Here is a 23,800-nt window from a genome sequence, read left to right as displayed (position 1 = left end):
AACACGTTCTGAGCAGGAAGGAACAATCACATGGGCTGCTGATGGAGAAGTTCCAGGGAGCACAGGGAAGACTGATAAGTGCAGGAGGGGATGGCGGGAGTGGACAGCCTCCAGAGGGACAGTAGAAGCAGCTGAGTGAGCTTGCCAGTGGCTTCATGACATAGGTGAAAACGGGCCAGCCAGCAGGTCCTTTCTTCCCAGAAGACCGGAGCTTGCCCCTGGGTAGCCACAAGGAGGCCGCTGGGGACTTTAGCCAAACCTGAGTTTGCAGGGCTGCAGATTCCAAGCCTGGCTAGGCAGTGTGAGTGAGGCGGGAGGGTCACCAGTCTTGGGAGATTGAGCTGTAAGAAGAGGAAAGAGGATGAATTAGGGGATTTGAAGGCAGCAGAGGCGTGAGCAAATCTGATGCCAGAGGGAAGGACGTTTATCTGCAGGCGGAGTCTAGGTGCTGAGGGGACAGAAAACAGAGGTGCAGGCATGGCAGTGATTGAAGGGGGAGCCTTCCTTTGAGTGGGGAGGTGGCTGACGCCTGCCAGAGCACAGGGGTGTGCCTGCAGTGGGAGCCAGCTCCCAGGGAGGGAGCCACAGGCAGCATCGTGGTGATGGTCATGGTCAGCCCTGGGGAGCGTGGCAGGGAGCTCTGATTCAGAGTTTGCTGACATCTATGGTGGGCTCTCGCCATGGCCAGTGTTGAACCACCAACCTGACTCTGCTGGGAGGGCATTTTGAAAACTGGCCTGGGTTCAGAGCCCTGCAACAGTGCATGGCCATGGAATTGGGACAAAGAACAGGTGGGGGCAGGCAGACAGGGACCCGTGGGTCTGCAGCCAGATAGACAGGTGCTTCCCGTCTTTCCACCCAGTGGCACTCAAGTCTGCCCCATTCCTTCCTTGCATTCTCTCACTTGGCCTATGGCATTTCTGTTCCCTCCTTCCTTTTCTCGCATCCTTCCGCCATGTGCTGGCTGCTGGCTTAGCATAGACAAGGAAGACACAGTTCTTACTTCATGGAGCTCATGATTAATAGGGATCCCACTCAGGCTCAACGTGGTGCCCAGAAATCTGTTGAGATGGAGGGGGCGGGAGCCACAGGGGCAGAGAATGGGGCGCTTCTGACAACGGAAGGGCATTGCCAGGGCAAAGGTGCTGGGGGGCCCTAGCCTGGTGCATCTGGTCCTCAGGTGCCAACACGGGGCTTTCAGGAGCACAGGCAGGTAGAGAGAAAGCAGGGCCCAGACCTCACCCAACCCCGCAGATCCCATGAGATTTTGCACAAAGATGGCCAGTGGTGAGGACCAAGGAGTGATGTGGTCCTTTCTGCATTTTAGAAAAATGATCATGGCTACAATCTGACCCTGGGAATGGGAGTGTCCGGAGTGGAGACAGGGAGACAGTGGGGAGGCAGCAGCTGACCAGGCAGGAGGTGACTGGCGACGGCCCGGGCTGGGGAAGCCATCGGACGTAGAGGAGGAAGGTGAACGCAGTTAGCATTTTACTGATCTGAGCGCTCACTACCAGCCAGGCCCTATTCTCAAGACCCTAGAGGTATCATCTAGGGGACATGAGATGTCCCCCATCTCAGCATGGAAATGCACGCTGAAGAAACAGGCTTGGCAACCAGAGGATCAGGCATGGCGGTCTAGGAGTAAGTAGCAAGAGGAAATTGAAGCAGTGGCTCTGATTGACCGGGTGGGGGAGGGGCTGCCATCCCTGAGACCCTAGCCCAGGACAAGGATGGGCCAGAGGTTGGAGAACAGGAGAGCTGGGGATGGGTGTATTGTCTGGGGGCCTTCGGGACTTCCAGGTAGAGATGTCCCCTGCAGGATTAGGCATTCAGGCCTACAGCTCCAGGAGAAGCCTGCTTGATAGCAGAGGTTTGGGGGTCATGAGCAGAGCAATGGCGCTGGAAGCTGTTGGCATGGGCGAACTTGGCAGGGACATAGCTGGAGAGAGAGGAGAGGCACAAGCGCAAGAAGCCGCCGTGTGAGGGGCCAGGGAGGAAAGGTGGGAGCAAAGGAACAGCTAAGGCCTCCAGGAGCAAGCGGGGGGAGGGGAGCAGAGGAAGTGGATGTTCCGGTGCCTTCCACAAGGCAGAGACAGGTGGAGAAGTGTCCACTAGAAACAAAGAACAGGGTCATTGTCAGGCTTTGCTGGAGCGGTTGTCATGGGGCAGTGGGGGCAGGAGCGAGAAGGACTGAGTGGCAGACCAGGGAGCCGGGCCACACCGGAGCCTGCCTTTCCACGGCGTGGCCATGGCCATGGCCATGCTCATGAAGGTGACGGGAACAGCGGTTGGAGGTGGCTGAGGGCTTACTGTTGAGAAACGAAGATTTCTTTTTAGCGTGTACTAAAATTTTCCACTTACCGCCTTGATTTTAATTAATTTGTAGAGCTTCAGTAACTTAATCCTACTGGGAACTTACAAAGTACAGTGAAACTTCAGCTAGCCAGAATTCTTGGCAAATGAGCCAGCCACTCTGGAAAATGAGCGTTTATTTGAGTGAAAATATTTGAAATGTAGGATTTCTTTTTTAAAACATTTTTAGTATGGAAATAATCACATAAACATATGCAGTAGAGGGAAGATTCTAATGAATGCCCACATCCTAACCATCCAACTTGAACAGCGGCTCCAGACCAATCCTGTGCCCTCTGTGCCCCCTAACCCCCCACCAAGCTCTGAGCTCCAGGACCCTTGGAAGCGGATCCTAGACATGATATCAATTCATTTGTACAGCTTTCCTACATTTCTCTAAAAGAACTTTTTTTAATACTTTATATAATACTTATTTTATTTTAATTAAATTTAAATAAATAATCATTTAATTATAATTTAATAATTATATTATCAATGATATATTAATATATAGTTGCTAGAGTGATGATAATTAAATATAAATTTAATTAAATGATTACTTTAATATTTATTTATTTGACAGAGACACAGCTAGAGAAGGAACACAAACAGGGGGAGTGGGAGAGGGAGAGGGAGAAGCAGGCCGCCCACTTAGGAGGATCCTGACATGGGGCTCAATCCCAGGACCCTGGAATCATGACCTGAGCCGAAGGCAGATGCTTAACCAACTGAGATACCCAGGCAACCCTAAAGCACTTTTTTTTAAATATATTTTTTAAAGAGCTTATTTATTTATTTGACAGACAGGGATCACAAGTAGGCAGAGCAGCAGGCAGAGAGTGAGAGGGAAGCAGGCTCCCCGCTGAGCAGAGAGCCAGACGCAGGGCTCGATTCCAGGACCCTGAGATGACGACTGGAGCCGAAGGCAGAGGCTTTAACCCACTGAGCCACCCAGGCGCCCCCCAAAACACTTTTTAAAAACATGTAACCACAATACCAGTATTACTCCTAAAGTCTTTAACAATAATTCCTTATTTTAATCAAGTATTCATTGTTCAAATTTCCCCCAACAGTCTCATTTTCCCCTAATTGGTTATTTAAAAGGAGGTTCCAAACAAGGTCCACACATTGCATTTATTTGCTCTGGGAGGACTCCCTTTGTCTTCTTCATGTAATTCATGTGTGGAGGAAACCAGGCTGCTTGGAGGCCTGAGTGTCAGGAATGTGGGACTGAGCTGAGCGCCCAGCAGAGCGAGCCGGAAGGCTGGGGGTGGGTTGGGGATGATGACCAGACGGTAGGGACTCCTGTCTGCAGGAGGGAGGCAGGAGGTGGAGGCCCTGAGCAAAGGGAGAGGCTAGGGCTGCTGGGGGCCAGGGCCTGTCCTTATGATCCCTGATGCCTCACGGCTGCCGGAGCTGCTGGAAGGTGGGAAGATGGTCTGAGCCCAGGAACAGGGGCAGAACTGGGTGGGTGAGAGGCCAGGGGTTAGGCTAGAGATGAGGGAGGGGCTGGGCCTGAGGTCAGGTCTAGAAGGAACAGGATGTCTGTGTCAGGGATGAAGGGAGAGAACAGTGCCAGAAACCAGCTCCTCCCCACCTGGCCCTGTCCCCGGAGCCCTCCCTGCCCTGCCAGCTGCAGCTCCTCCCAGGGGCCCAGACACCAGATCCCTTCACAATGCTGGTGGTCAGCAGCCCAGAGGCCTTGTTCTGCCTTCTCCTCCTCCTGCTCCTGGGCCCCTACAGCTCTGCAGGAGCCAGTCCTCCTCACAGAAGGTTCGAGTACAAGCTCAGCTTCAAAGGACCGAGACTGGCGTTGCCTGGGGCAGGAATACCCTTCTGGAGTCATCATGGAGGTGAGGGATGGGATAGGGACCCTCTGGAGGGGCTGACCAGCTCTCGGTGGCTGTGACTCGGTGGGAGTGGGCCTGCTGGTACCAGCTGCTGCCCAAGATGGGGCCAGGCCTGGGCAGGCAGTGGCCTCAGCCCCAGGAACCCTCCCAGGCTTGTCTTCCTTCTCCACCACCACAACGCCACTGCCATCCACCAGTCTCTATTTCTCCCCTCTGCCTCTCTCTTTCTCAGCCCTAGGACTTCCCTCTTCTCCTTTTGCCTCTCCTTGGACCCCCTCTTCTTCCTCTGCCTGTTGGACCCATAAGCACACACACACGCTTGCTCACATGCTGAGTCCCAGACACAGATGCAAGGACAACTTGGACCAGCACCTGCCTCCCTTCTCCCTGCACCTTGCTGCCAGGCCTGTGGATGTCCGTGAGAACTGGGGGCTGCTGGAGGGAGGTACCCTCGTGGCCAGCTGTTTTGCCAGAGAGGGCACCAGCTCTGCCCTGTGTCTGTGTTGGTTGGAAGCAGGCGTGAGAGCATGCTTCAGAAACTTCCTCCAGAAACTTCAGACACTTCCAAGCCTAGGCCTCCATAGTCTGTCTTCTACTTGATCTTGTTCAAAAGGGATTTTTTTTCCCCTGAGGCAGGGCTCAGTCTCACAACCCTGAGATCATGACCTGAGTCAAAATCAAGAGTCGGATCCTTAACCCACCGAGGTACCGGTCAAAAAGCCTTTCCAAGGACTTACAAGGACCCATGTAGTACTGAGGAGCTTAAAATAGGAATGAACAAGACTCAGGGTTAAGACTGAGGCAGGAGATGAGTCCAGAAACATGGCTTGTCACCAAAACAGGCCATGGGGTCTGCCCACCCTTCAGAGTTGGGCCATGGATCTGGTTCAGAACCACCCAGCAGGCAAAGCAAAGAGAGAAAGCAGATCCACTATGTACTTCTGTGTCTGTGAGAAAGGGCATGATTCCTGACTGAGACCAGAATGAATATCACTTTAAGATGACAGGCTCTGTCAGAAGGGTGTCTGGACCAATTTTCCTCACAGAGACATGGGAGGTACACAAGGAAAGGGGCCAATTCTCACAGCACCAAGCCAGACCCTGCCTCAGGCCTACGATGGCAGGGCCTATAAAACACACCCTGCTCTGGGCCTGGTTGAGTCTGGAGTGTCCCAGACCCTATCGGGAGCAGAGGCGCATTCTCCGAGATCACGTGGTGATATGCGTCCTGTCCATTCGTGCACTCCCTCATCCTTTTACCAGACGTCCCCCAGCATGGCCCTCTGTGCTCAGCCCAGAGACACAGGGCTCTCAGCCTCAAGGAGTCACAGTTTGGGGGTGAGGCCTCACGGACAAGCCACGGAAAGCTGAATGTATTAGTGCCCTGTACAGCGGACCATCCTTGCCTCCTGCAAGTCACTTCAGAGGCAGTGGTGGCTTCTAAGGACCCCCAGGACATCTGGCCTTGCTGCCTCTGAGCCTCCCTGCCCCCAGCCCTGGCCTTGCTGAGCAAACACCCTGGATTAGCCGTCTCCGGAAAGTCCTGGCAAGGCCTGGGCCTTGGGCCAGGTTCCAGACTGGCAGGCCAGAGAGGTGGGGAACCAGCTGGGGTGAGGCCTCTGATCTCCTTACCCCCGATTCCTGCCAAGCCTGCCTTAGTTTCTCTCCCCTTTCGCTCCTCCTCCCAGACAGGCCTCCCCCTAGCCACAGCCACTGAGAATTCACACACACACACTCCATCCTCCACCCTTTCCTCATGGTCCTGCCAGTCAGTTCCCACCTTTGCTTTCATTCTTTCCCCTAGGTTCCCCCCCTCCCTGGAAGCCCCCGGCCTCATTCGGCCACACCGGAGTCTCTCCCTGCTTCCATAGCCTGGAGTCCTGAACCCCAGTGTGGCTGTTCTTGCAAGGCACTCTGCTGTGTCCGCTGGCCTCAGGCACATCCTTTTCCTTCGCAGGGCTTGTTTTCTCACCTGAGACGTGGAAAGGGGTGACACAAATCTCTCCTGTGGTAGAAAAAGCTGACGCTTGAACAACACAGGGGCTGGGGAGCCGAGCCCACACACAATGCAAAATTAGGGTATAACTTATGATGCCCCCAAAACTTAACTGTTCATAGCTTGACCAGAAGCCTTATAGATACCCAGATGGCCAAGTAACACATATTCTGTATGTTTTATGTATTATATACTGGATTCTTATAAAAAGGTAAGCCAGAGAGAAGAAAGTGTGATCAAGAAAATCATAAAGACGGAAGCCTGGGTGGCTAATTCCGTTAAACACCCAATCCTTGGTTTTGGCTCAGGTCATGATCTCAGGGTCCGGGGATCAGGCTCCACACTCAGCACCACAGAGTCTGCTCGAGACTCTTCCCCCGGCTTTCCCTTCCCCTCCGCTCTTCCCCCTGTTCATGCTCCTGCTCTCTCACACTCTAAAAATTTTTTTAAAAAACGAAGAAAAAAGAAAATCATAAAGAAAAAAATACATTTACAGTATCATACTGTATTTATCAAAAACATTTGCATTTAATGGACCTGAACCATACGCGGCCGTGTTGTTCAAGGGTCAGCTGTACTTGGAATGCCATGGAGCCGAGTTCGAATCCACTTAGTTCCTTAACCATTCGGAGCCTCGGTTTCCTTGTGTAAATGGGGTCTTTAAAAAGCAGGCCGTACAGACTTGTAGGGAGGCTTGCATGAGAAGTCAGGTAAAACACCACCCCATGGGTCTGGGGTCCGTCGCCCTCCCCTGGCAAAGCCCTCCGCCCCCTGGCTGTGCAGGGCTCGAGCTCCCCCTTCCTCAGTGGGTTCCAGCTTCCAACAGGCCTGTTATTTACTGGCAGGCCTTGATATTCCCTCCTTTCCCCTGCTCCCCGGTCCCAGCCCAGGCCAGAGAGACAATGATGGGAGAAGCGGGGACGGTGGGGCCCCAGGCCTGAGCCGCCCTGGTCTGCAGATGCCATGCTGGGCCTGGAAGAAGTGCGGCTGGTCCCGTCCATGCAGAACCGCAGTGGCGCCGTGTGGAACAGGGTCCCTGTCCTCTTCTCTGCCTGGGAGGTGGAGGCGCAGATGCGGGTGACTGGGCCAGGGCGCCGGGGAGCCCGTGGCGTGGTGAGTGGCCCCAACCGGGGCCTGGGAGAGGGGGTGAGGCAGGGAGATGGGTGGTGAGCCTGAGGTCCTGCTGTCCTGAGGGACCCCCTGGGGACTGAGCCGCTGGGGACCCGCAGGCCGTGTGGTACACCCGGGACAGGGGCCAAGTTGGCTCTGTCCTGGAGGGGCCGACCTCGTGGGACGGCATCAGGATCCTGTTCGACTCCTTGGCCGAAGACACCCAGGTGAGAGTAATTTCCCACCCCCGACCATCCACACTGTCCCCCTCCTCCCTGTGCCCGTGGCTCAGGCTGCCCATCACACCCCCCCACTCCCGTGCAGAACAGCCCCACCATCCGTGTGCTGGCCAGCGGTGGACACACTGGCTATGAGGCGCGTGGGTAAGGCCCTGTCTGGACAGACTCCTACCCCTCTCCTGGGCCACGAGGGCCTCAGGGGTTACCCACACCGCCGACTCAGGCACCTGCCCCAGCTTCTGATGGGATCCCCCCACCCTGCCCCACCAGGACTGTTCCCTCCCCGAGGGCCTCTTATCTGAGCTGCTTGCTGCTGCCCTGAACTCCCTCCCGCTTGGTCCCAGCTGGGCCCAGGAACTGCCCCACTGAGTCCTCAATTCATTCAACCTAACAGCCCCCATTGGCGGGGGGGGGGTGTGAAAGGACACAGGGCGGAGCCTGTGCTGTGCGCTCTCACTCACATCTCACGTGGTCAGCAACACTCCAGAGAAGGGGGCATTATTAGTCCCCAGCTACAGGCAAGGACCGTCAGGCCCAGAGAGGTGGAGCGACATGCCGGAGGTCACACAGCTCTGTGCAGAGCTGAGATTTGAGGCCAGATGGCCCGCGCCCTGCCCCTCCGCCCGGCCGCCTGCCGGCCAACTCCTTCCCTTTCTCCCAGATGACGTGGCTGCCCTTCCCACCCAGCCCGGCTGCCTCCTCAGTGTTTCTCAGCAAACATCCCTTAGCTCATAAGAATTAGAGTAATTGCGGTGTTTATGGAGCAGAGCTTACCTGTGTCCTGGGCACAGCGCCAAGCACTTTGCACTCACTGTCTTAGTTAACCCTCATAACAAGGTTATGAGGTAGTTTCAATTATTATCCACATTTTAAAGATGGGGCAACTCAGGTCTGGAAGGACCTGGTAATTTGCCCAAGGTCACACGGGCCGCTGCTCAAGCTGCGGCTTCTCCCGGTTCTGGGCCGCCTCCCTTTTGGCTGAAGGCAGCAGTGACTGCCTGGTCTATGCGGCTCTGGGCCCAGAGAAACTCGGGACCTCTGGGGCACACAGAACTCGCCTCGTGCTGCCCGTCCTGAGTCTGTCCGGCTGCTTCAAGCTTGGAGAAGATTTCCCAGAGGAGCAGGGGGACGTGGAGGTTAAGGGAGGGACGGTGGGAGGATGCGGTGGGCCTGGGGGCCCGAGGGCGTCCCAGGCTGTCTCCCTGAGGGAAGAGTCACAGGAAGGCCCCTTCTGTAAACTCCAAGGGGCAGCATTCTGCCTGGCCAAGCTGGCTTCCCTGCTCCTCGATCTCTCCTACTAAAGAAGCAGACTGCATCAAGAGAGACTCAAGCTAGACCATAGGGACATGTCCCATTCCCCGGGTCACCCAGTTGGGAGGGGGTGCTGCAGGCCCACGCAGAGCACCCCCTGGGTCCCCCACCCCCGCCACCACCCGGCTGGATTCCAAGTGCCCACAGGGACGGAGCTGGCAACGAGCTGGGCAGCTGCCACTGGGATTTCCGCAACCTACCATACCCCTTCAGAGCGCGGATCACCTACTGGGGGCAGCGGCTGCGCGTGAGTGCCCCTTCTGCTTTTGCTGGTTCTCTGGGCAGGGAGGGACCGACTGGAGGGCTCAGAGCTACAGAGCACCCGTGACCCCAGCAGACTGTGACACCACGCGGGGTCTGTTGCACAGAGGGGCGACACTCTGGTCCCTGCACAGACTGCTAACTCCCAGAGCACACGCTTAGGCGAGCTAGTGCGAGACCAGGTGAACGTGTCCCCTCCTTGCCATTCTGACATCGGGCCCCGTGGCCACCTTTAGAACCAGGAGAGCCACTAGATGAGGTGGGGATAATGCCTGCTGCTGGGGTCAGGGGATTCCGTGTGCAAGGGGCTCAGTCCTCTGTGCCCCTTAGGTGTCCCTGAACAGTGGCCTCGCTCCCAGTGACCTAGAGGAGGTCTGCATTGAAACGGGGCCCCTGCTCTTGGCTCCTGGAGGTTTCTTTGGGGTCTCGGCAGCCACTAGCACCCTGGCAGGTGAGGGCCCTCTGGGCAGGTAAGAGCAGAGGAGTGCTACCTAATGTCCCATGACCCACCCTGAGCACACCCTCTAAAGAGCTCTGGGTGTGGGTCAGCCACTTCCTCTCCACGTGGCCTGGAGAGTCATGCACGAGCCCTCTCTGGGCCTCTGTTACCAGCGGGAAGCTCATGCCTGCCTTGCAGAGTTGCCCGAAGTCTCAAATAGGCTAAAGCACAAGAAGTCTTTATTCCAAGGATGGCCCCATAAGTGCCCCTAGCTGGGAACTGGGGGGCAAGTGGAAGAGGGACATGAGGGACATTTAGGGGACTGGAGCAAAAGGATATAACATCATGAAGAGTCCACGGAGGGACCCACAACTGGAAATCAGGGTGCAATCTGAGAGTGGCAGTTCTTGAAGGCCAGGACTTTTGTCTTTAGACTGCAGGCACTAGGGAGCCATGGAAGGTTTGTGAGGAGGAGAGTGACATCGTCAGAGCCATGCTGAGGAGGCGGCCATTGTGTGGTTGCTTCTGTCAGTAACAGCCACGCTCTGGGGTCTGGGGGTGTCACTCAGCCTGTTGCCCTGGCTCTAGCCATTCACCACCCGCCCATCTTTGGCTCTGTGTGTGGGTCAACCCTCACAGAAACCCCCCTTCTGCTTGTCTGACCCTCACACATTTCCTATGAAGTGAGCAAGATGAAGGCTAGAGTTGCCCAAAGTCACCCAGATCTCTTGCCTACCTGGAATATAACGACGCCTGTGGGGAGGGGGAGGGCTGAGTAAGTGGGCCACTGGGTGGAGGGGGCGTCTTCACTTCCCTTCTCTCTCCTCTTCCCAGATGACCATGACATCCTGTCCTTCCTGACCTTCAGTCTGAGTGAGCCGGGTCCGAAGGTGATGCCAGCCCTGGGCCGGCCTTCAGGGGAGAGCTGGGGGAGACACAGCCCAGGGACACTTCCCTGCCCCAGATGCTTCTGCTCACGCCATGTGCAATCAGTCCTGCCATTCCAGCCTTTATCTCTAAGGCTATCTCTCTCTCTCTCTCTGAGCTTTGCTCAGACCAGGCCTTGTTTGGGCAGCGCTGGGGGCCAGAGGTGACCTAGAGCTAGGCCCTGTCCCAGAGCACGTCCACAGCTGGCTGGGGGTTGTAGGAGCACGGAAGAGCGGTCCTGACCTGCCAGGGGGAGCAGGGGAGGCCACCTGGGAGAGATGAGCTTGAAAGGGCAGAGAGAGGTAGCTGAGCAGAGGAGCAGCAGGGACAAAGGTCTGAGTCCTGAGAGAGCTGTTGGGGCCCAGGCAGCAGCAGGAGGGAAGGCCGTGGGACAGAAACTGCAGGGACAGAAACTGCAGGGCCTGTGGGACAGAAACTGCAGGGCCTGGTGGCTGAGCTGAGGGAGACCCAGCTGGGGTGCTCCACGAGGGGGAATGGAGACCTTGTGGGAAAACTCCCCTCACCCGCCGATCTCCCATGGGTTTCAGGCCTGAGTTTTGTCTTCTTTTTCCAGCCTCCCCCCCAGCTCTTTCTGGAGATGGAGGAGCTCCGGCTGGCGAGGGAGCTGGAAGGGCTTTGGGCAACGCTGGCCCTGGGCACCAAGGAGCAAGTGATTCCACGGCGGAGCTCTGAAGTCCAGGAAGAGGGTAAGGGAGCAGGGAGGTAGGGCAGGGTCCCAATTGAGCATCGCAGGGTCCTCTTCCCTTCAAAGCAGGAGCTTTTTAACTAATGGGGAGATGGAGGTCTGAGGAGGCCATATCCAGCAGACCCTGGGTCCAAAGGAACTCTGTCCTATCCCCACCCCACCACCCAGACATAGCTTTCCAGGGGAGAGTCTTGGAGGCAGAAGCCATGCCTTTCTGCTCCCCCTCTCCAAGGAGCCCCCAAAAGACAGGATCTGCTACCCTGTCCCAGCTGGCTGCCTGTTCCAGCTCTGCTCCAATCTCCAGGAGAAAGAAGCTTTGGGCTGGCAGAGACGCTGGGCAGACACCGCCAGACCCTGCAGGCTCTCCAGGGTCTATCTGAACAGCTGGCCCAGGCTGAGAGACAATGGAAGAAGCAGCTGGGGTCCCTGGGCCGCGCCAGGCCTATGGGAGCCTGGGTGAGTGGCCCCTTGGGCACCCATGGCCCTGCCTGCAGGCCTGGACAAGACAGCTACCTCGGGGACTGGGTCCCTGCCCCCAGGGGGCTCCCTCTGTCCAGAAAGAGGAGGGAGCACTCTACTTAGGAACGCATCTCCCCCAAGGTCTGGAGGGGAAGGAGAGCCAGGGAGCAGTGCTGCCGGGGGCAGGGTGGGGCAGACCTGCCAGGCAGGGGAGCATGGGGAAGGGCAGCCCACAGATCCACGCAGCAGGGCTTGGAAGGGGAGATGCCGGGCATTTGGATGCGGGCTGTAGACATGTGCCAGAAATAGACTGGGTGCTAATTTGCATGTAGCTCCACATGTGATTTGGTTCACACATGGCTTGCTTCATGCTCAGATGGACCAGAATCCTCGTTTCATCCCCACTGCTTTCCTGGCTTCTCCTCCAGGGAGCCGTGTCCCATGGCACGCCCAGCCCGGGACCTGAGAGCCTGAGACTCATTCAAGCTGTGAGATGCCGGGCAGAAGAGGCCCGTGGCTCCTGGGGGCTTGGCTGGGCTCTGGCAGCTCAGGTCTTTCATCTCGTGTCCTCAGGCCAGAGCAGCTGAGGCTGGGCTGCTGGAGGGGGAAGTGGGGATGGGGCCGTACTCCAAGGCTAGGCCCAGAGCTCCTCCTGCCAGTCTATCCACCCCAGAGAGGGGAGGTCACTTCTCCAAGCCACTCAGCAAGACAGAGGCCCAAGAACTGAGAGTTGTTCAGCACTGGTCTCATCCTGCACTGTGCCCTGTGGTGGGGGGTGAGGGGTAGGTAGCAGAGGACTGGATTGGGCCTCTGCCTCCATCAGGGCAGAACCACTTCTGCAAACCGCAGAAAGCCCGTAACCCCCAGGGGGAGGGGTTTGAATGGAAGAGGAATCCAGAAGCCCAGCTGGACAGGAGGAGAAACTCAATGTGTCAGGTCATGTCCAAACTGACGAGGGGCCAGGTAAGCTGGCAAGGCCTTCCAGAAAGAAGGGGCTACAGTGTCCTTGGGGAAGAGGGACTTCAGGAAGATAGGGGCTGTGCTCTGGGCCCTAGAGCACAGGGCAGCATTCCTGTAGGACTTGGCCAAGGTCAGCACCCTGCTCCATGGACAGAGGACTCTTCTCCAGGACCTGCAAAAGATGAGGTAAAGGCACCTGCGATGAGGGGTCCTGGGGGAGGGACAGAGAAGCCCTGCTCCACCCACTTGCTCAGCCTCAAGTCCCTCCATCGGCCCCCTATTCCTTTCCTCATTTTCTGAGCACCCAGCACGAAGTCTGACACATGGGGAGGGGTTGAGGCAGAGTTAGGGTTTGTCCAGTGGACCTGAACTTAATTGAATCGAGTTAAAGTCTGAAATTCCTAGTTTAAAAGGAATTCTCCGGGAAGGACCCCTCATGAGAACCGTTATCGAACCCCCCCTTCCCAGGGAGGGCAGGTAAATCTGAACCCTCCTTCAGTGACAGCTCCTGGAAGGACGGGATGTGTTTTTTTTTGTTGTTTTTTTTTTTTTAAAGATTTTATTTATTTATTTGACAGACAGAGATCACAAGTTGGCAGAGAGAGAGGAAGGGAAGCAGCCTCCCTGCTGAGCAGAGAGCCCAATGCGGGGCTTGATCCCAGGACCCTGGGATCATGACCTGAGCTGAAGGCAGAGGCTTTAAACCACTGAGCCACCCAGGCGCCCCAGGACGGGATGTTTTTTGTTTGGTTCGTTTTTCGTTTGTTTTTAAGATTTTATTTATTTATTAGAGAGAGACAAAGCACAAGCAGGAGGAGCTAGGCAGGGGGAGAGGAAGAAGTAGGCCCCCTGGCTAAGCAAGGAGACCCACGCGAGGCTTGAACCCCGGACCCTGGGATCATGACTTGAGCCAAAGGCAGACGCTTAACTGACTGAGCCACCCAGGCGCCCCATGGAGCGGATCTTTTTTTAAAGATTTTATTTAGGGGCGCCTGGGTGGCTCAGTGGGTTAAGCCTCTGTCTTCAGCTCAGGTCCTGATCTCAGGGTCCTGGGATCGAGCCCTACATCGGGCTCTCTGCTCGGCAGGGAGCCTGCTTCCCCCCCTCTCTCTCTGCCTGCCTCTCTGCCTACTTGTGATCTCTGTCTGTCAAATAAATAAATAAAATTTAAAAAAAATAAAATAAAGATTTTATTTATTCATTTGACAGACAGAGATCACAAGTAGGCAGAGAAGCAGGCAGAGAGAGGAGGAAGCAGGCTCCCTGCTGAGCAGAGAGCCTGATGTGAGGCTTGATCCCAGGACCCTGGGATCATGACCTGAGCTGAAGGCAGAGGCTTTAACCCACTGAACCACCCAGGCCCCCCTGGAGCGGATGTTTTAATGGCATTCTTGGAGGAACCGTAACCAAGATCAGACCCAGCTGAAGGGGGGGCAGGCCCTGACTTCTTTTTGCGCCCCACCAACATCCCACCCTAGGCCAAGCCTCAGGAGCTACCCATAGAGCTCTAGGCACAGGAAGGTCACCTTGATGCCATGGAGGAGGGATCAGGCTGGATGCTGGATTCTGGGTCCCTTACCCACATCTAGACACTTAGGGGTGGGAAGATGGAAAGAGAGAGAGGAACTAAATCCCCTGGGGACTGGGGATGGAAAGCAAAGCCCAGGGAGCCTAGAGTGGAGACAGACAACTTTAGGGAGAACTTCCTCTGACCTAAAGCTGTCTGAGGATACAGGAAGAAGGTTTGGGGAAAGAAGACCAGCCCCTAAGAAGGGGCCCTATGGAAGGTGTCTGTTTCCCACCAGGTGCTGCCGTTAGGGATTATGAGAAGTGGTTAGGGGGTTTGGCTGCAACTAGAAGGCATAATGAGTCATCTCCCTTGGTTTCCATCCCCCACCAGGGATGCAGCTGCCCACGTGGCCTCAAGAGCCCAGCTCTTCTATCTGCCGGTGGGCACCAAGCATCATTTCTTAGAGCTGGCCCAGATCCTGAGCCTCCTACAGAAGGACCTTCAGGGCCCACTGGTGAGTGGGAAGGAAGGGGTACCAGAAGGATCCCATCCTTGAGGTCCGGGCTCAGCCCCCTTCCTCCAGCACTGCAGGCCCTCCTGCCCTCATGCTCCCCTGCTGGGACTGCTGGCGGGCACATGTGTGTCTGTATCTGTGACATGCATTTGATCTTCTCTCTGCCCGCTCCGCTCTCTGGAAGCTCCCATAGACTCTCGATGCCAGCAGGGCTCTGAAGACCCTTGGCTCCAACCCCCCTCAGTGACCAGAAGGGAAATGGGAGTCCCCAGAGCACAGCGGTGAGGCTCTCCCTTCCCTGTGCCCCATCTTGCTCTTACCTTTGCCCTCACCCTCACCTTGGCTTTCACTCTCTACTTCTTCTTTCTCAACTCTAGAGCCTTCAGAGCCCTGAAGATCCCAGGCCCTAGGCCTTCCCAGCTGTCCACCAACACAGCCATGGGAGCTAGGGTGGGGGAAGCAGCTTTTTACTCTGACCCCTCTCCAAGATCTCTGGGTGAGAACCAGGGTGCCCCAAGCCTGAGGAAAGGAAGTAGAGCCCACACAGAGCCCAGATTCCAGGTCCCCTTCTTCCTTCGGGTAAGAAGCTGATCCAAGACTTTAGAATGTCCCCTTTCAGAAAGCAGCAGCCAAGAACCCTCGCCCACCTGGCCAACTCCCGGGGGCCTCCTCGTGCCTATGGCCCAGAATGTTCTTGTTCTTCCTCCTCATTCAGGCTGTTGGCTTCTTCTGTTATGTGCACTTCAGGTGGGTCTTCCCATGGGTAAGGCATCCTATGCCCACCTGGCATCTCTTAATTCTGGGTCATAGCCACCCGATTTGAGAGATGGTGCACTGAGGCCCAGGAGGAATGTGCCTGGTGTACCAGCTGGCAAGGAGTGGCCTTCAGGCTAGGACCCATTTTTTCTGATAGACTCTACTGACCACCAGGTCAGCTGCTGGCCCCATCTAAGTCCTGCCCTCACAGAACTCACTTGCTGAGTATGAGAAACTGATGGGTAACTGATAGTTTTGTGGTCGGTGCCATGATGGCAGGAAGCTCAGGGGCTATGACAGTACAGGAAAAAAACACTCGACCCAGCTTGGGGCGATCAGAGCATTGACCTGGAAGGGACCTTGGATATGAGTCATCAAGATAACTAGAAGTTTTCCAGCCTGTCAAGATAAGTAAGGGCATCAATGCAGAGAAAAGGCTTGGAAGCATGAAAAAAGCACAATATTCTGGAGAAAGGGTGGCAAGTTCAGTACTGTCAAAGCAAAGTATGGGACCAGTTTGTGAAATTGGGCAAAGAGAATTTAAAAGGGGGAGGAGGTCACTAATTCTGACTGGTCGGTGTTTGCGGAATGAATGAAACATTTAGAGATGGAGAGTGTGTTAAGATGCTCAGAAATGGGGGGGCGCCTGGGTGGCTCAGTGGTTTAAAGCCTCTGCCTTCGGCTCAGGTCATGATCCCAGGGTCCTGGGATCGAGCCCCACGTCGGGCTCCCTGCTCAGCAGGAAGCCTGCATCTCCCTCTCCCACTCCTCTGCTTCTGTTCCCTCTCTCACTGTGTGTCTCTCTCTGTCAAATAAATAAATAAAATCTTTAAAAAAAAAAAAGATGCTCAAAAATGGGACTAACAGTACTTATTGGTGAAATTTCAAGACAAGAAGAATCAGTGTGGTCTGGGGTGGTCCCAGGGGAGAAGTGAAGTGTGCTGAGCTTTAAAAGCAGAGAAGAGAGAACAGCCTCTAGGGGAGAACAGCACAGGTACAAAGTGGAAATGATGCCGAGCTTATGCATTATGTAGGCTTGCAATGGTGGCCATAAGTCTGGAGCCACCTGGACAGACCTTGAATGCCAGGGGAATAATGTTGTCCTGACGGGATAGGCCAGGGGAGTCATAAAAGGTCCTAGAACAGGGGAGACTCTGGGGGAGAGATGCTAGAGAGGTGAATGTGGGAGGCTGTTCTTAAAAGCCCCAAAGGCAGAAATGCAAGTAACCTTCTTCTCCTTTCCCTGACAGTAGGCAGGAGCTGGACAAGAGCCTTTGGGACTGTTTGTCCACGGGCAGAACTCTGTGTCCTGCACCACGAAATCCTGGGGCCCTGGGGGTTCTGAGGAGGCAGCCTCTCTCCCTCAGCATTCATGCAAGACTCACCTGAAAGCCCTGAAGGAGGGGGTAGTGTCTGGTGGTAAAGAGCTTGGTCAGTACTCTCTCCTTTTGGGTGCCTAGCTCCTGCTCACACCTTACTTTTGGCAAGCGCCAGTCTTCTAAAGGTGATTTACATCTCCCTGTGCTTTGATATGCTCATTTACCTTCTGACTTCACCTTATTCTTTCTGAAGGCTTCCACTTTCTCTGGACAGGTAGCTGGCAGTGGGCTCCAAGCAGGCAATGAGGTCAAGGACTGACTTGATTATCAAAACCTAGATACCCCACAAGGCTTGAGCCCTAGAGGATGGAGGGAGAAGAAGTCACTACCGTGTATAATTCTATCCCCAAATTCCTCCAGAATAAAGACTGGTATCTCCAGGTGTCCTTCCTGGCTCAGCCCAGCCAGTATCACCATGAACAACCCTCTCCCTCTCCACTTTTTGCAGCTCTAGAGTTCAGTTGGTCTGGTGTGTGAGGGAGAACTCTGAGGCAACCCATGGAGACATAGCTGGGATTCCCGCTTTCTGGTCTCCTTCTCTTTCCCAGCGTCCAGCTCATTGAGCAGCTGTTGGGACAGCGGGTTGGGGAGGATGGGGTACCGGCCAGGGCAGGATCTTTGCCCCTTGCTACCACTTGAAACAGCTAGCTGAAATCCTGGCTGTCAGCGACCTGAGAGGGGAGGGAGTGGGGGGAGACTGGGGAAGCAGGGTTCCAGGCGCATCAGTGCAGCCCCTTTCCCTGGGGAGCGACCCCACCCCCACAGGCCCTAATCCGTTGTCAGCAATGCCCAGGCGGAGCTTGGCGTGGTAGGAGGCACGTGGGGGAGGCGGGAGTGCGGAGCGGGCACGTGGTCCAGCCTCCTCAGCCCCGTGCATGCCCCCCCCGCCCCCCGTGAGGAGGGGTTTGGGGAGGTGGGGGCGGGCCTGGGCGGGGGGGGGGGGGGGGGGGGGGCGGGCGGCGGGAGGCTCAGAGCGTGGGGCGCCTGCCCGCGGCAGGAGCTGTCCGCGAGACCTAGTGCTGAAGTAGGTGCGGACGTGCCTGGTTCCCAGAGCCCGGTGCCAGGGCCAGCGAAGACCATGGCGTTCATGGTGAAGACTATGGTGGGCGGCCAGCTGAAGAATCTCACCGGGAGCCTGGGGGGCGGCGAGGACAAGGGGGACGGGGACAAATCGGCGGCCGAAACGCAGGGCATGAGCCGAGAGGAGTATGAGGAGTATCAGAAGCAACTGGTGGAAGAGAAGTGAGTGGGATCCTTTCCTGGCTCCAACGACCTTCCCCCACCCCCTCCAGCCACCTGGCCGACCTCTAGGGCGGTTTCAGACCCCGAGTCCCTTACCCTACTTTTCTAGACACGGTAAGAGGCTGGCATGTGCTTTTTAGGCGGCTCCCAGTGCCACCCTATCTCAAACCCAGGACCCCGTCCCAGCTTCGCACTCCGGGCCCAGAGGGAGTGGGGGCAGGGGCAGAAAGGACGTGGGATGGGGTGGGGGCACGTGCATTTCTAACGAAACAGGTAATCCCTTAATCCGATCTGGTCCTAACGGTCTCCATCTTCCAACTGGAGCTCCTCTGAGCCTGAGGTTCTGAGAAAAGCGATGCCGCTGAGGGGGGGTCAGAGTCACGGAGACAGATCTTGAGATGGGGCATTCATAGATACTGAGTCTCAATGTCTACTTGTGTGTGGGCAATGCTGGGACAGAGAGGCAGCTGGGGCTGGCCCCCAGAGCTGGACTGCTTAGGTTCAGATCCAGGTTTGTCTTCTTTTTAGATGGGTGACTTTAGACAGGTTACCTAAACCTTTCTGTGCCTCAGTTTCCTCTTCTGTAAAACGGGGGTGGTAACCATAAAACATGCCTTATATATTTATAAGGATTAAATCATTTAATGCATGTAAAGTGCATAGCACAATGCCTGGCACATGGTATTTCATTAAACATTAGCTATTATTTCGCTTAATCCTGATAATAGTTTTGTGAGTTGCAAAAGAGGGAAGTAAGTGGCGATGCAGCCAGGACGCAAACCCAAGTCTGTCCCGAATACTTTCCCCCACACGACACAATCTGTCAGGAAGGAAAAAGACAGACGGAGTTAGAGGCTGCGAGGGACACATTAGGGTCTGCAGAGTGAGCGACTGCCGCTCCTGCCTGGAAATTCCACTGGCAGGTGCAGAGAAAGGGCCGCGATGATGTGGGGAGAGGCAGCAAAGACTAACCGAGACCCAAGACCCGTCAGGTCGGAGCACCCTCCTGATACACAGCCACAGCCGAGTCAGGCAGGATCGAAGCTGTTAGTGCCCCGGGAAGGGATGCGCAGAGACCCCTCGGCCCTTCCCTCGCAGTCCCCGCCCATTTTCTCAGCCCCTGAGATGACTCCGCCCCCGGTGCCCCCGCAGGATGGAGCGGGACGCGCAGTTCACGCAGAGGAAGGCTGAGCGGGCCACGCTGCGGAGCCACTTCCGAGATAAATATCGGCTGCCCAAGGTAAGCTTAGGAGCCTGGGCTGGTAGGCACATTGGGACCCTGAGCTTGGAGCTCCCCACTTTTTCTACAGACTCTGGGCTCCGCAACTCTCAGCTCCTGAAACTCAGGGAGTTCTTGGTTGGATCCTTCTTTCTCAGAGGAGAGAAGACTCAGAGGCTCGGGCTTGGTGCTGCAAGGAAGCCCAGCCTTCCCAAGACTGATAGGTTTGTGTTTCTGGAGCCAGTTCAGGCCCATTCTCTCCCCCATGTCCCCTTCCCCCAAACCCTAATCAGGCCCAGGCAGATGAAGAATCGGAAAGCAGTAGATTTTACCGCAAGGTTGAATACGAGGTTGAGGTTGAGTACTCTAGGAGCTCCTGCACACAGGACGGGGAGAGGAGGGGAATGGGGCGGGGGTAGAGAATGCTGCACCCTCTGTGGTTCAGGCGCTCAGTCTTCATCCCCTTATGTAGTCCCTCAATAACGTTTCCAGGTGGCTATCACCCACACTACAAATAAGGAAACTGAGGCTCAGAGAGATTACAAGATGACAAGACAACACAGCCAGCTAGTGTTGGAGCGGGGTCAGAGCTCAAGCCTTTCAACATGGAACCTCAGGTTGCTGCCTGTGGATGGCAGCCAGTAGGATCCCTGGCTGCCATCCAGGGTAGGAGTCCCCCAGCAGAGAGCAAAATGCCCCTTGCTTGGTCAACAGCCAGATGTTTCCTACAGGCATTGCAGCACTGGATGGGCATGGAATTGTTGCCTAAGGAGGAAAGTGAGGCACAAGGTACTCCCAGTGCCCAGAATTTTCCACTTAAATTAGAAGATCAGACATGTGAACATCACATTCGCTCATTCAACAAATGTTTACTGATCTCTTGGCTGCCTCTAATTCTCCAGAGGGCACCAGTCTCTCAGAGGGAAAACCAGTCCAGAAAGCCAGGAAAGGTACTGAGTTAAACCCAGCTAGGAATGGAGTCATTGCTCAAATGCTTGCACGAAGCCCGTTAAGAGACACAATTCCTGCCATCAGGGAATGTGCATCTAATAAAAGAGGCAAGACTGGGCACCTGGGTGGCTCCATTGGTGAAGCGTCTACCTTCGGCTCAGGTCATGATCTTGGGGTCCTGGGACCAAGTCCTGTATCAGGCTCCGTCTTCGGCTGTGAGTCTGCTTCTCCCTCTGCCTCTGTCTCTCCCTACTGCTTGTTCTCTCTCTCTCTCAAATAAATAAAATCTTTTTTAAAAAGCAGGGGGTGGGGGGAGAGGGAAGTCTTGGCTGTAACTGAGTAGGACATAAAGTGGAAAGGGCCAGGGTCCCCAAAGGGATAGAGAAATATGATGGCAACCAGTAGGTGTGCAGAGAGAGCACAGATATTTGAATCCATGATATAGGTTTATTTTTTTTTTTTAAGATTTTATTTGAGAGAGAGAGAGAGCACAAGCAGGGGAAGGAGGAGAGGGAGAGAAAGAAGCAGACTCCCCACTGGGCAGGGGGCCTGACACAGGACTCGATCCCAGGACCTTGGGACCATGACCTGAGCTGAAGTCAGCCCCTCAACCGACTGAACCACCCAGGCATCCCCATGATGTAGGTTTAAAACAAGTACCCCTGCTTCCTAGTTGTGTGACTTGCACATTACTTAAATTGAGTAATTTGCTTACTTAAAATTGAGCCTCAGTTTCCCCTTATTTGTAAAATAGAAATAAGAACACCTACCTCACAGGGGTATTTTGAATGTCAGCCATACAATAGGCACTTAATAAATGGTACCCATCACTACGATCAATACATCCTCCAGCGTAGGCAATGATTGCCAGCCTATGACCTAGCTGCCTGGAATAGTTTGACTCCTAGGCATTTCCATTTTGCTTTATTCACTATGCGAGTGTCTTCAGTATCTCAGAGTGAAGTTAAGTGGTATAAAATGCAAGGCATGAAAGTGCAAGGTCTCCATGTCCCAAGTGTCCAAAGCTCGATCCTGGGATGTGGAGGTGGGGGCTGAGCTCACCGGAATGTGTGGCTCGAGAATCTAGGGGCTAGGAGCCCAGGCCAGGCCTCCCCCCGTCCCTTCAACTCTGGGTCTTCCTGGGCCTCCAGCCCCACTCCGCCTCCTCCCCTCTTCCCTTCAGAACGAGACAGATGAGAGCCAGATTCAGATGGCAGGTGGAGACGTGGAGCTGCCCCGGGAGCTGGCCAAGATGATTGCGGAGGACACAGAGGAGGAGGAGGAGAAGGCCTCTGTCCTCGGGCAGTTGGCCAGTCTCCCTGGCTTGGACATCGGCTCACTCAAGGACAAGGCCCAGGCCACACTGGGGGACCTCAAGCAATCAGCTGAGAAGTGCTACATCATGTGACTACTCCCCCTTGGGTTGCCCACTGGGGTGACCAGATGGCTGGGCCCACGTGAGGGCTAAGAGCATGTCTCAATGTCCAGGGACCCACACCCCATCTTAGTTTCATTTCCCCCCATCCCGTGTTAGCTCAGGACCCTTCTCATCCATGGCCCCATCCTGCTTTCTGGTCTCTCCTTCTAAACTGGGACAAAAATCCCTATTCCTCTCTTTCCCTCAGGACCCACCCTCTCTACTCAGCTTGGAGAGGCCTCCTAAGATTGTAGGAATATGCCCATCCCTCGCTGGCCATGGCCCTAAGTTTCTGCACACAGAAGCGCCCATAGAGAGACCCACAGAGAGACGTGGAAACCATGGCACGTGTGGAAGCTTGGGCCACAGACACATCCTGGCAAACACACACACACACACACAGGCCAGCCCCTCTAGACACCAACACTCAGACATGCTTAGAGGGGTCTTTGGGCAGACACCCTCAGTAGACCAGAAGTCCAAGGTTAAGCCTCCACATTCATTCTCCGTGAAAGCCTCTGTTCTTTCTGGTCCTCATGGCATCATCTCTAAAATGAGGATGGACTGGGTAATTTCTAAGACTGTTTCTGGCTTGGCCTCCTTGGCCCTCAGAGCCAACCCCGCATTCCTCCTTGGGCAGGACAACAGCTGCAGCCATAGCCAGGAGCGGCTGCCGCTGTGTCTTGGGGCTCTGGCTCTCAGGAGCTGAGCGATGCTGTGTGAGGGGCTGAGTGCCAAGGATGAAGCTGGCACTGAACGGTAGCCCAGGCGGCTCCAGGCCTTCGCTGGACCCAGGCCCAGGCAATTTCTGTTCTGTTCCTATAGAACTCTCTCTGGATTCCATAGCTGGATCTCCTCCGTCAGCTCCATGAAAAATAAAAATTTGAAATGATGTACCTATCTTCCCACTTCTTACAGACCTCCAGGAATTTTGGGGTTCGTAGCCCCACAGCACTCCTCACCCATAGCTTCATAACAATGCCAGCCTCTGTAAGATGTTCAAGCCTTACCCTTCTGGGCCCCTGGGCAAGGGAGGGGTTCCCGCACAGATGGAAGGTGCCAGGTCCAGCCTGGGGCTGGATGAAACAGGTCTGGACCTTGAGGAGGGTGTGGTAGCCAGCTGGATGGGGGTGCACGTGGACAAGATCGGGCCTCCAGGTCATTACTTGGGACCCCGGGAGGAGCTCTGGTTTGGTCCCAGCTGTCTCTGGCACCAACACCTAGCCGCCTTCTCACCTTGGAGATGGAAGGTATAACTAAGAGAAGGCAGGACAACCGCCTCCCAGTCCAGGCACCGCTGTGTGGCTTTGAGCAGGTCTCTTTCCCTGGTGGAGCTTATTTTCCCTGCTGTGAAATGAAGAACCCTCTCCTAAGTAATAAGGTTTCAAAGGATGACTGTTTGTAAAGACTTTGGCGTGTGGCAAACCATTAATAAATGACAACTGATACCTTAAAAAACAAAGACAAACAAACAAAAATAAAGAGCCCAAATCTCATCCTACTTACTTGTGGGGAGGGGGTCCAGGAAACCAACCACAAGCTGGCCACCCCAGGGTCCTGAACAGCAACAGGGTGCTACAGACCAAGCCCCGGCTTGGCACCAGCCTTCAGAAGCCAACCAAGGTTTACAGGCAGCTCGGCTATAGGAGGGCTTGGTTTCAGGGCTAAGTTTCCACTGGGCCTCCCTTGTAAAATAAGAACAAGAAACATAAAACCTGTTCAGTAGGTAATGTGGGGAGAAACAGATGAAAGGGAGAGGAGAAAGAGAGGATGAGGAACGAGGAGGATGAAGTCAGGGAGGGACACAGGCCCAGGACGGGAAGACTTGACCTGTCACACTGAGCCTTCTCTCCAGAGCATCTCCCGGGAAGGGGCCTGGGCCTCTGAGGTGCTCCTAGGCTGCCCCCCTGGGCAGTCTCTGGACAAAAACCCCTCCTGACCTTCCTGGAGCGGGAGGAGACCCAAGCTGGAGCCCCAGGCTGGGTGTGTGTGTCAGGGCGGGGGCGGGGGAGGTGCGTGGGCCTCCTCGAACACGTCAGCAGCAAGACCCACGTCAGCACTCCACCCTCCAGGGGCCTTCTGCTTAATGGGATTGGACAGACCCTTTTCCCCTCAGTGGTTTTCAGGATCCAGATGAAAGAGGCAGAGAGGCCGTGGGGGAGGCTGGGGGGTTAACACTCACTGAGTCCTCACAAACCA

The 23,800-nt window shown here is 55.4% G+C and overlaps 2 protein-coding genes across 2 annotated transcripts; both read left to right on the top strand.

Annotated features, from left to right (window-relative positions):
* Nucleotides 1-3,625: 3,625 nt before the first annotated feature.
* On the top strand, nt 3,626-16,782 carry LMAN1L (lectin, mannose binding 1 like). Its single transcript, XM_046007804.1, has 14 exons — nt 3,626-4,208; nt 7,160-7,314; nt 7,431-7,538; nt 7,636-7,694; nt 9,009-9,108; nt 9,453-9,573; nt 10,396-10,451; nt 11,063-11,195; nt 11,499-11,719; nt 12,082-12,141; nt 12,732-12,799; nt 14,514-14,637; nt 15,257-15,384; nt 16,647-16,782. The coding sequence occupies exons 1-14, from the start codon at nt 4,031-4,033 to the stop codon at nt 16,780-16,782; spliced, it is 1,647 nt and encodes a 548-aa protein (XP_045863760.1). The 5' UTR covers nt 3,626-4,030.
* A 990-nt stretch (nt 16,783-17,772) lies between these two features.
* Nucleotides 17,773-22,881, top strand: CPLX3 (complexin 3). The gene is made up of 3 exons (XM_046009373.1): nt 17,773-18,014; nt 19,167-19,254; nt 21,368-22,881. The coding sequence occupies exons 1-3, from the start codon at nt 17,851-17,853 to the stop codon at nt 21,590-21,592; spliced, it is 477 nt and encodes a 158-aa protein (XP_045865329.1). The 5' UTR covers nt 17,773-17,850; the 3' UTR covers nt 21,593-22,881.
* Nucleotides 22,882-23,800: the final 919 nt, after the last annotated feature.

The sequence above is a fragment of the Meles meles genome, chromosome 6, assembly GCF_922984935.1.
Source record: "Meles meles chromosome 6, mMelMel3.1 paternal haplotype, whole genome shotgun sequence".
NCBI lineage: Eukaryota > Metazoa > Chordata > Mammalia > Carnivora > Mustelidae > Meles > Meles meles.
The sequence above is the reverse complement of the archived record's forward strand: the minus strand, read 5'-3'. Positions and strand labels throughout refer to the sequence as shown.

What these genes read in the sequence shown, in the direction of transcription:
- CPLX3 (XM_046009373.1), top strand. Translation starts at nt 17,851, where the DNA reads ATGGCGTTCATGGTGAAGACTATGGTGGGCGGCCAGCTGAAGAATCTC. An exon ending in AAGCAACTGGTGGAAGAGAA is followed by an intron (nt 18,015 to 19,166) that starts GTGAGTGGGATC and finishes GTGCCCCCGCAG; the next exon opens with GATGGAGCGGGACGCGCAGT. An exon ending in ATAAATATCGGCTGCCCAAG is followed by an intron (nt 19,255 to 21,367) that starts GTAAGCTTAGGA and finishes TCTTCCCTTCAG; the next exon opens with AACGAGACAGATGAGAGCCA.
- LMAN1L (XM_046007804.1), top strand. Translation starts at nt 4,031, where the DNA reads ATGCTGGTGGTCAGCAGCCCAGAGGCCTTGTTCTGCCTTCTCCTCCTC. An exon ending in TGAGTGAGCCGGGTCCGAAG is followed by an intron (nt 10,452 to 11,062) that starts GTGATGCCAGCC and finishes TTCTTTTTCCAG; the next exon opens with CCTCCCCCCCAGCTCTTTCT. An exon ending in GCCTGAGACTCATTCAAGCT is followed by an intron (nt 12,142 to 12,731) that starts GTGAGATGCCGG and finishes GCATTCCTGTAG; the next exon opens with GACTTGGCCAAGGTCAGCAC.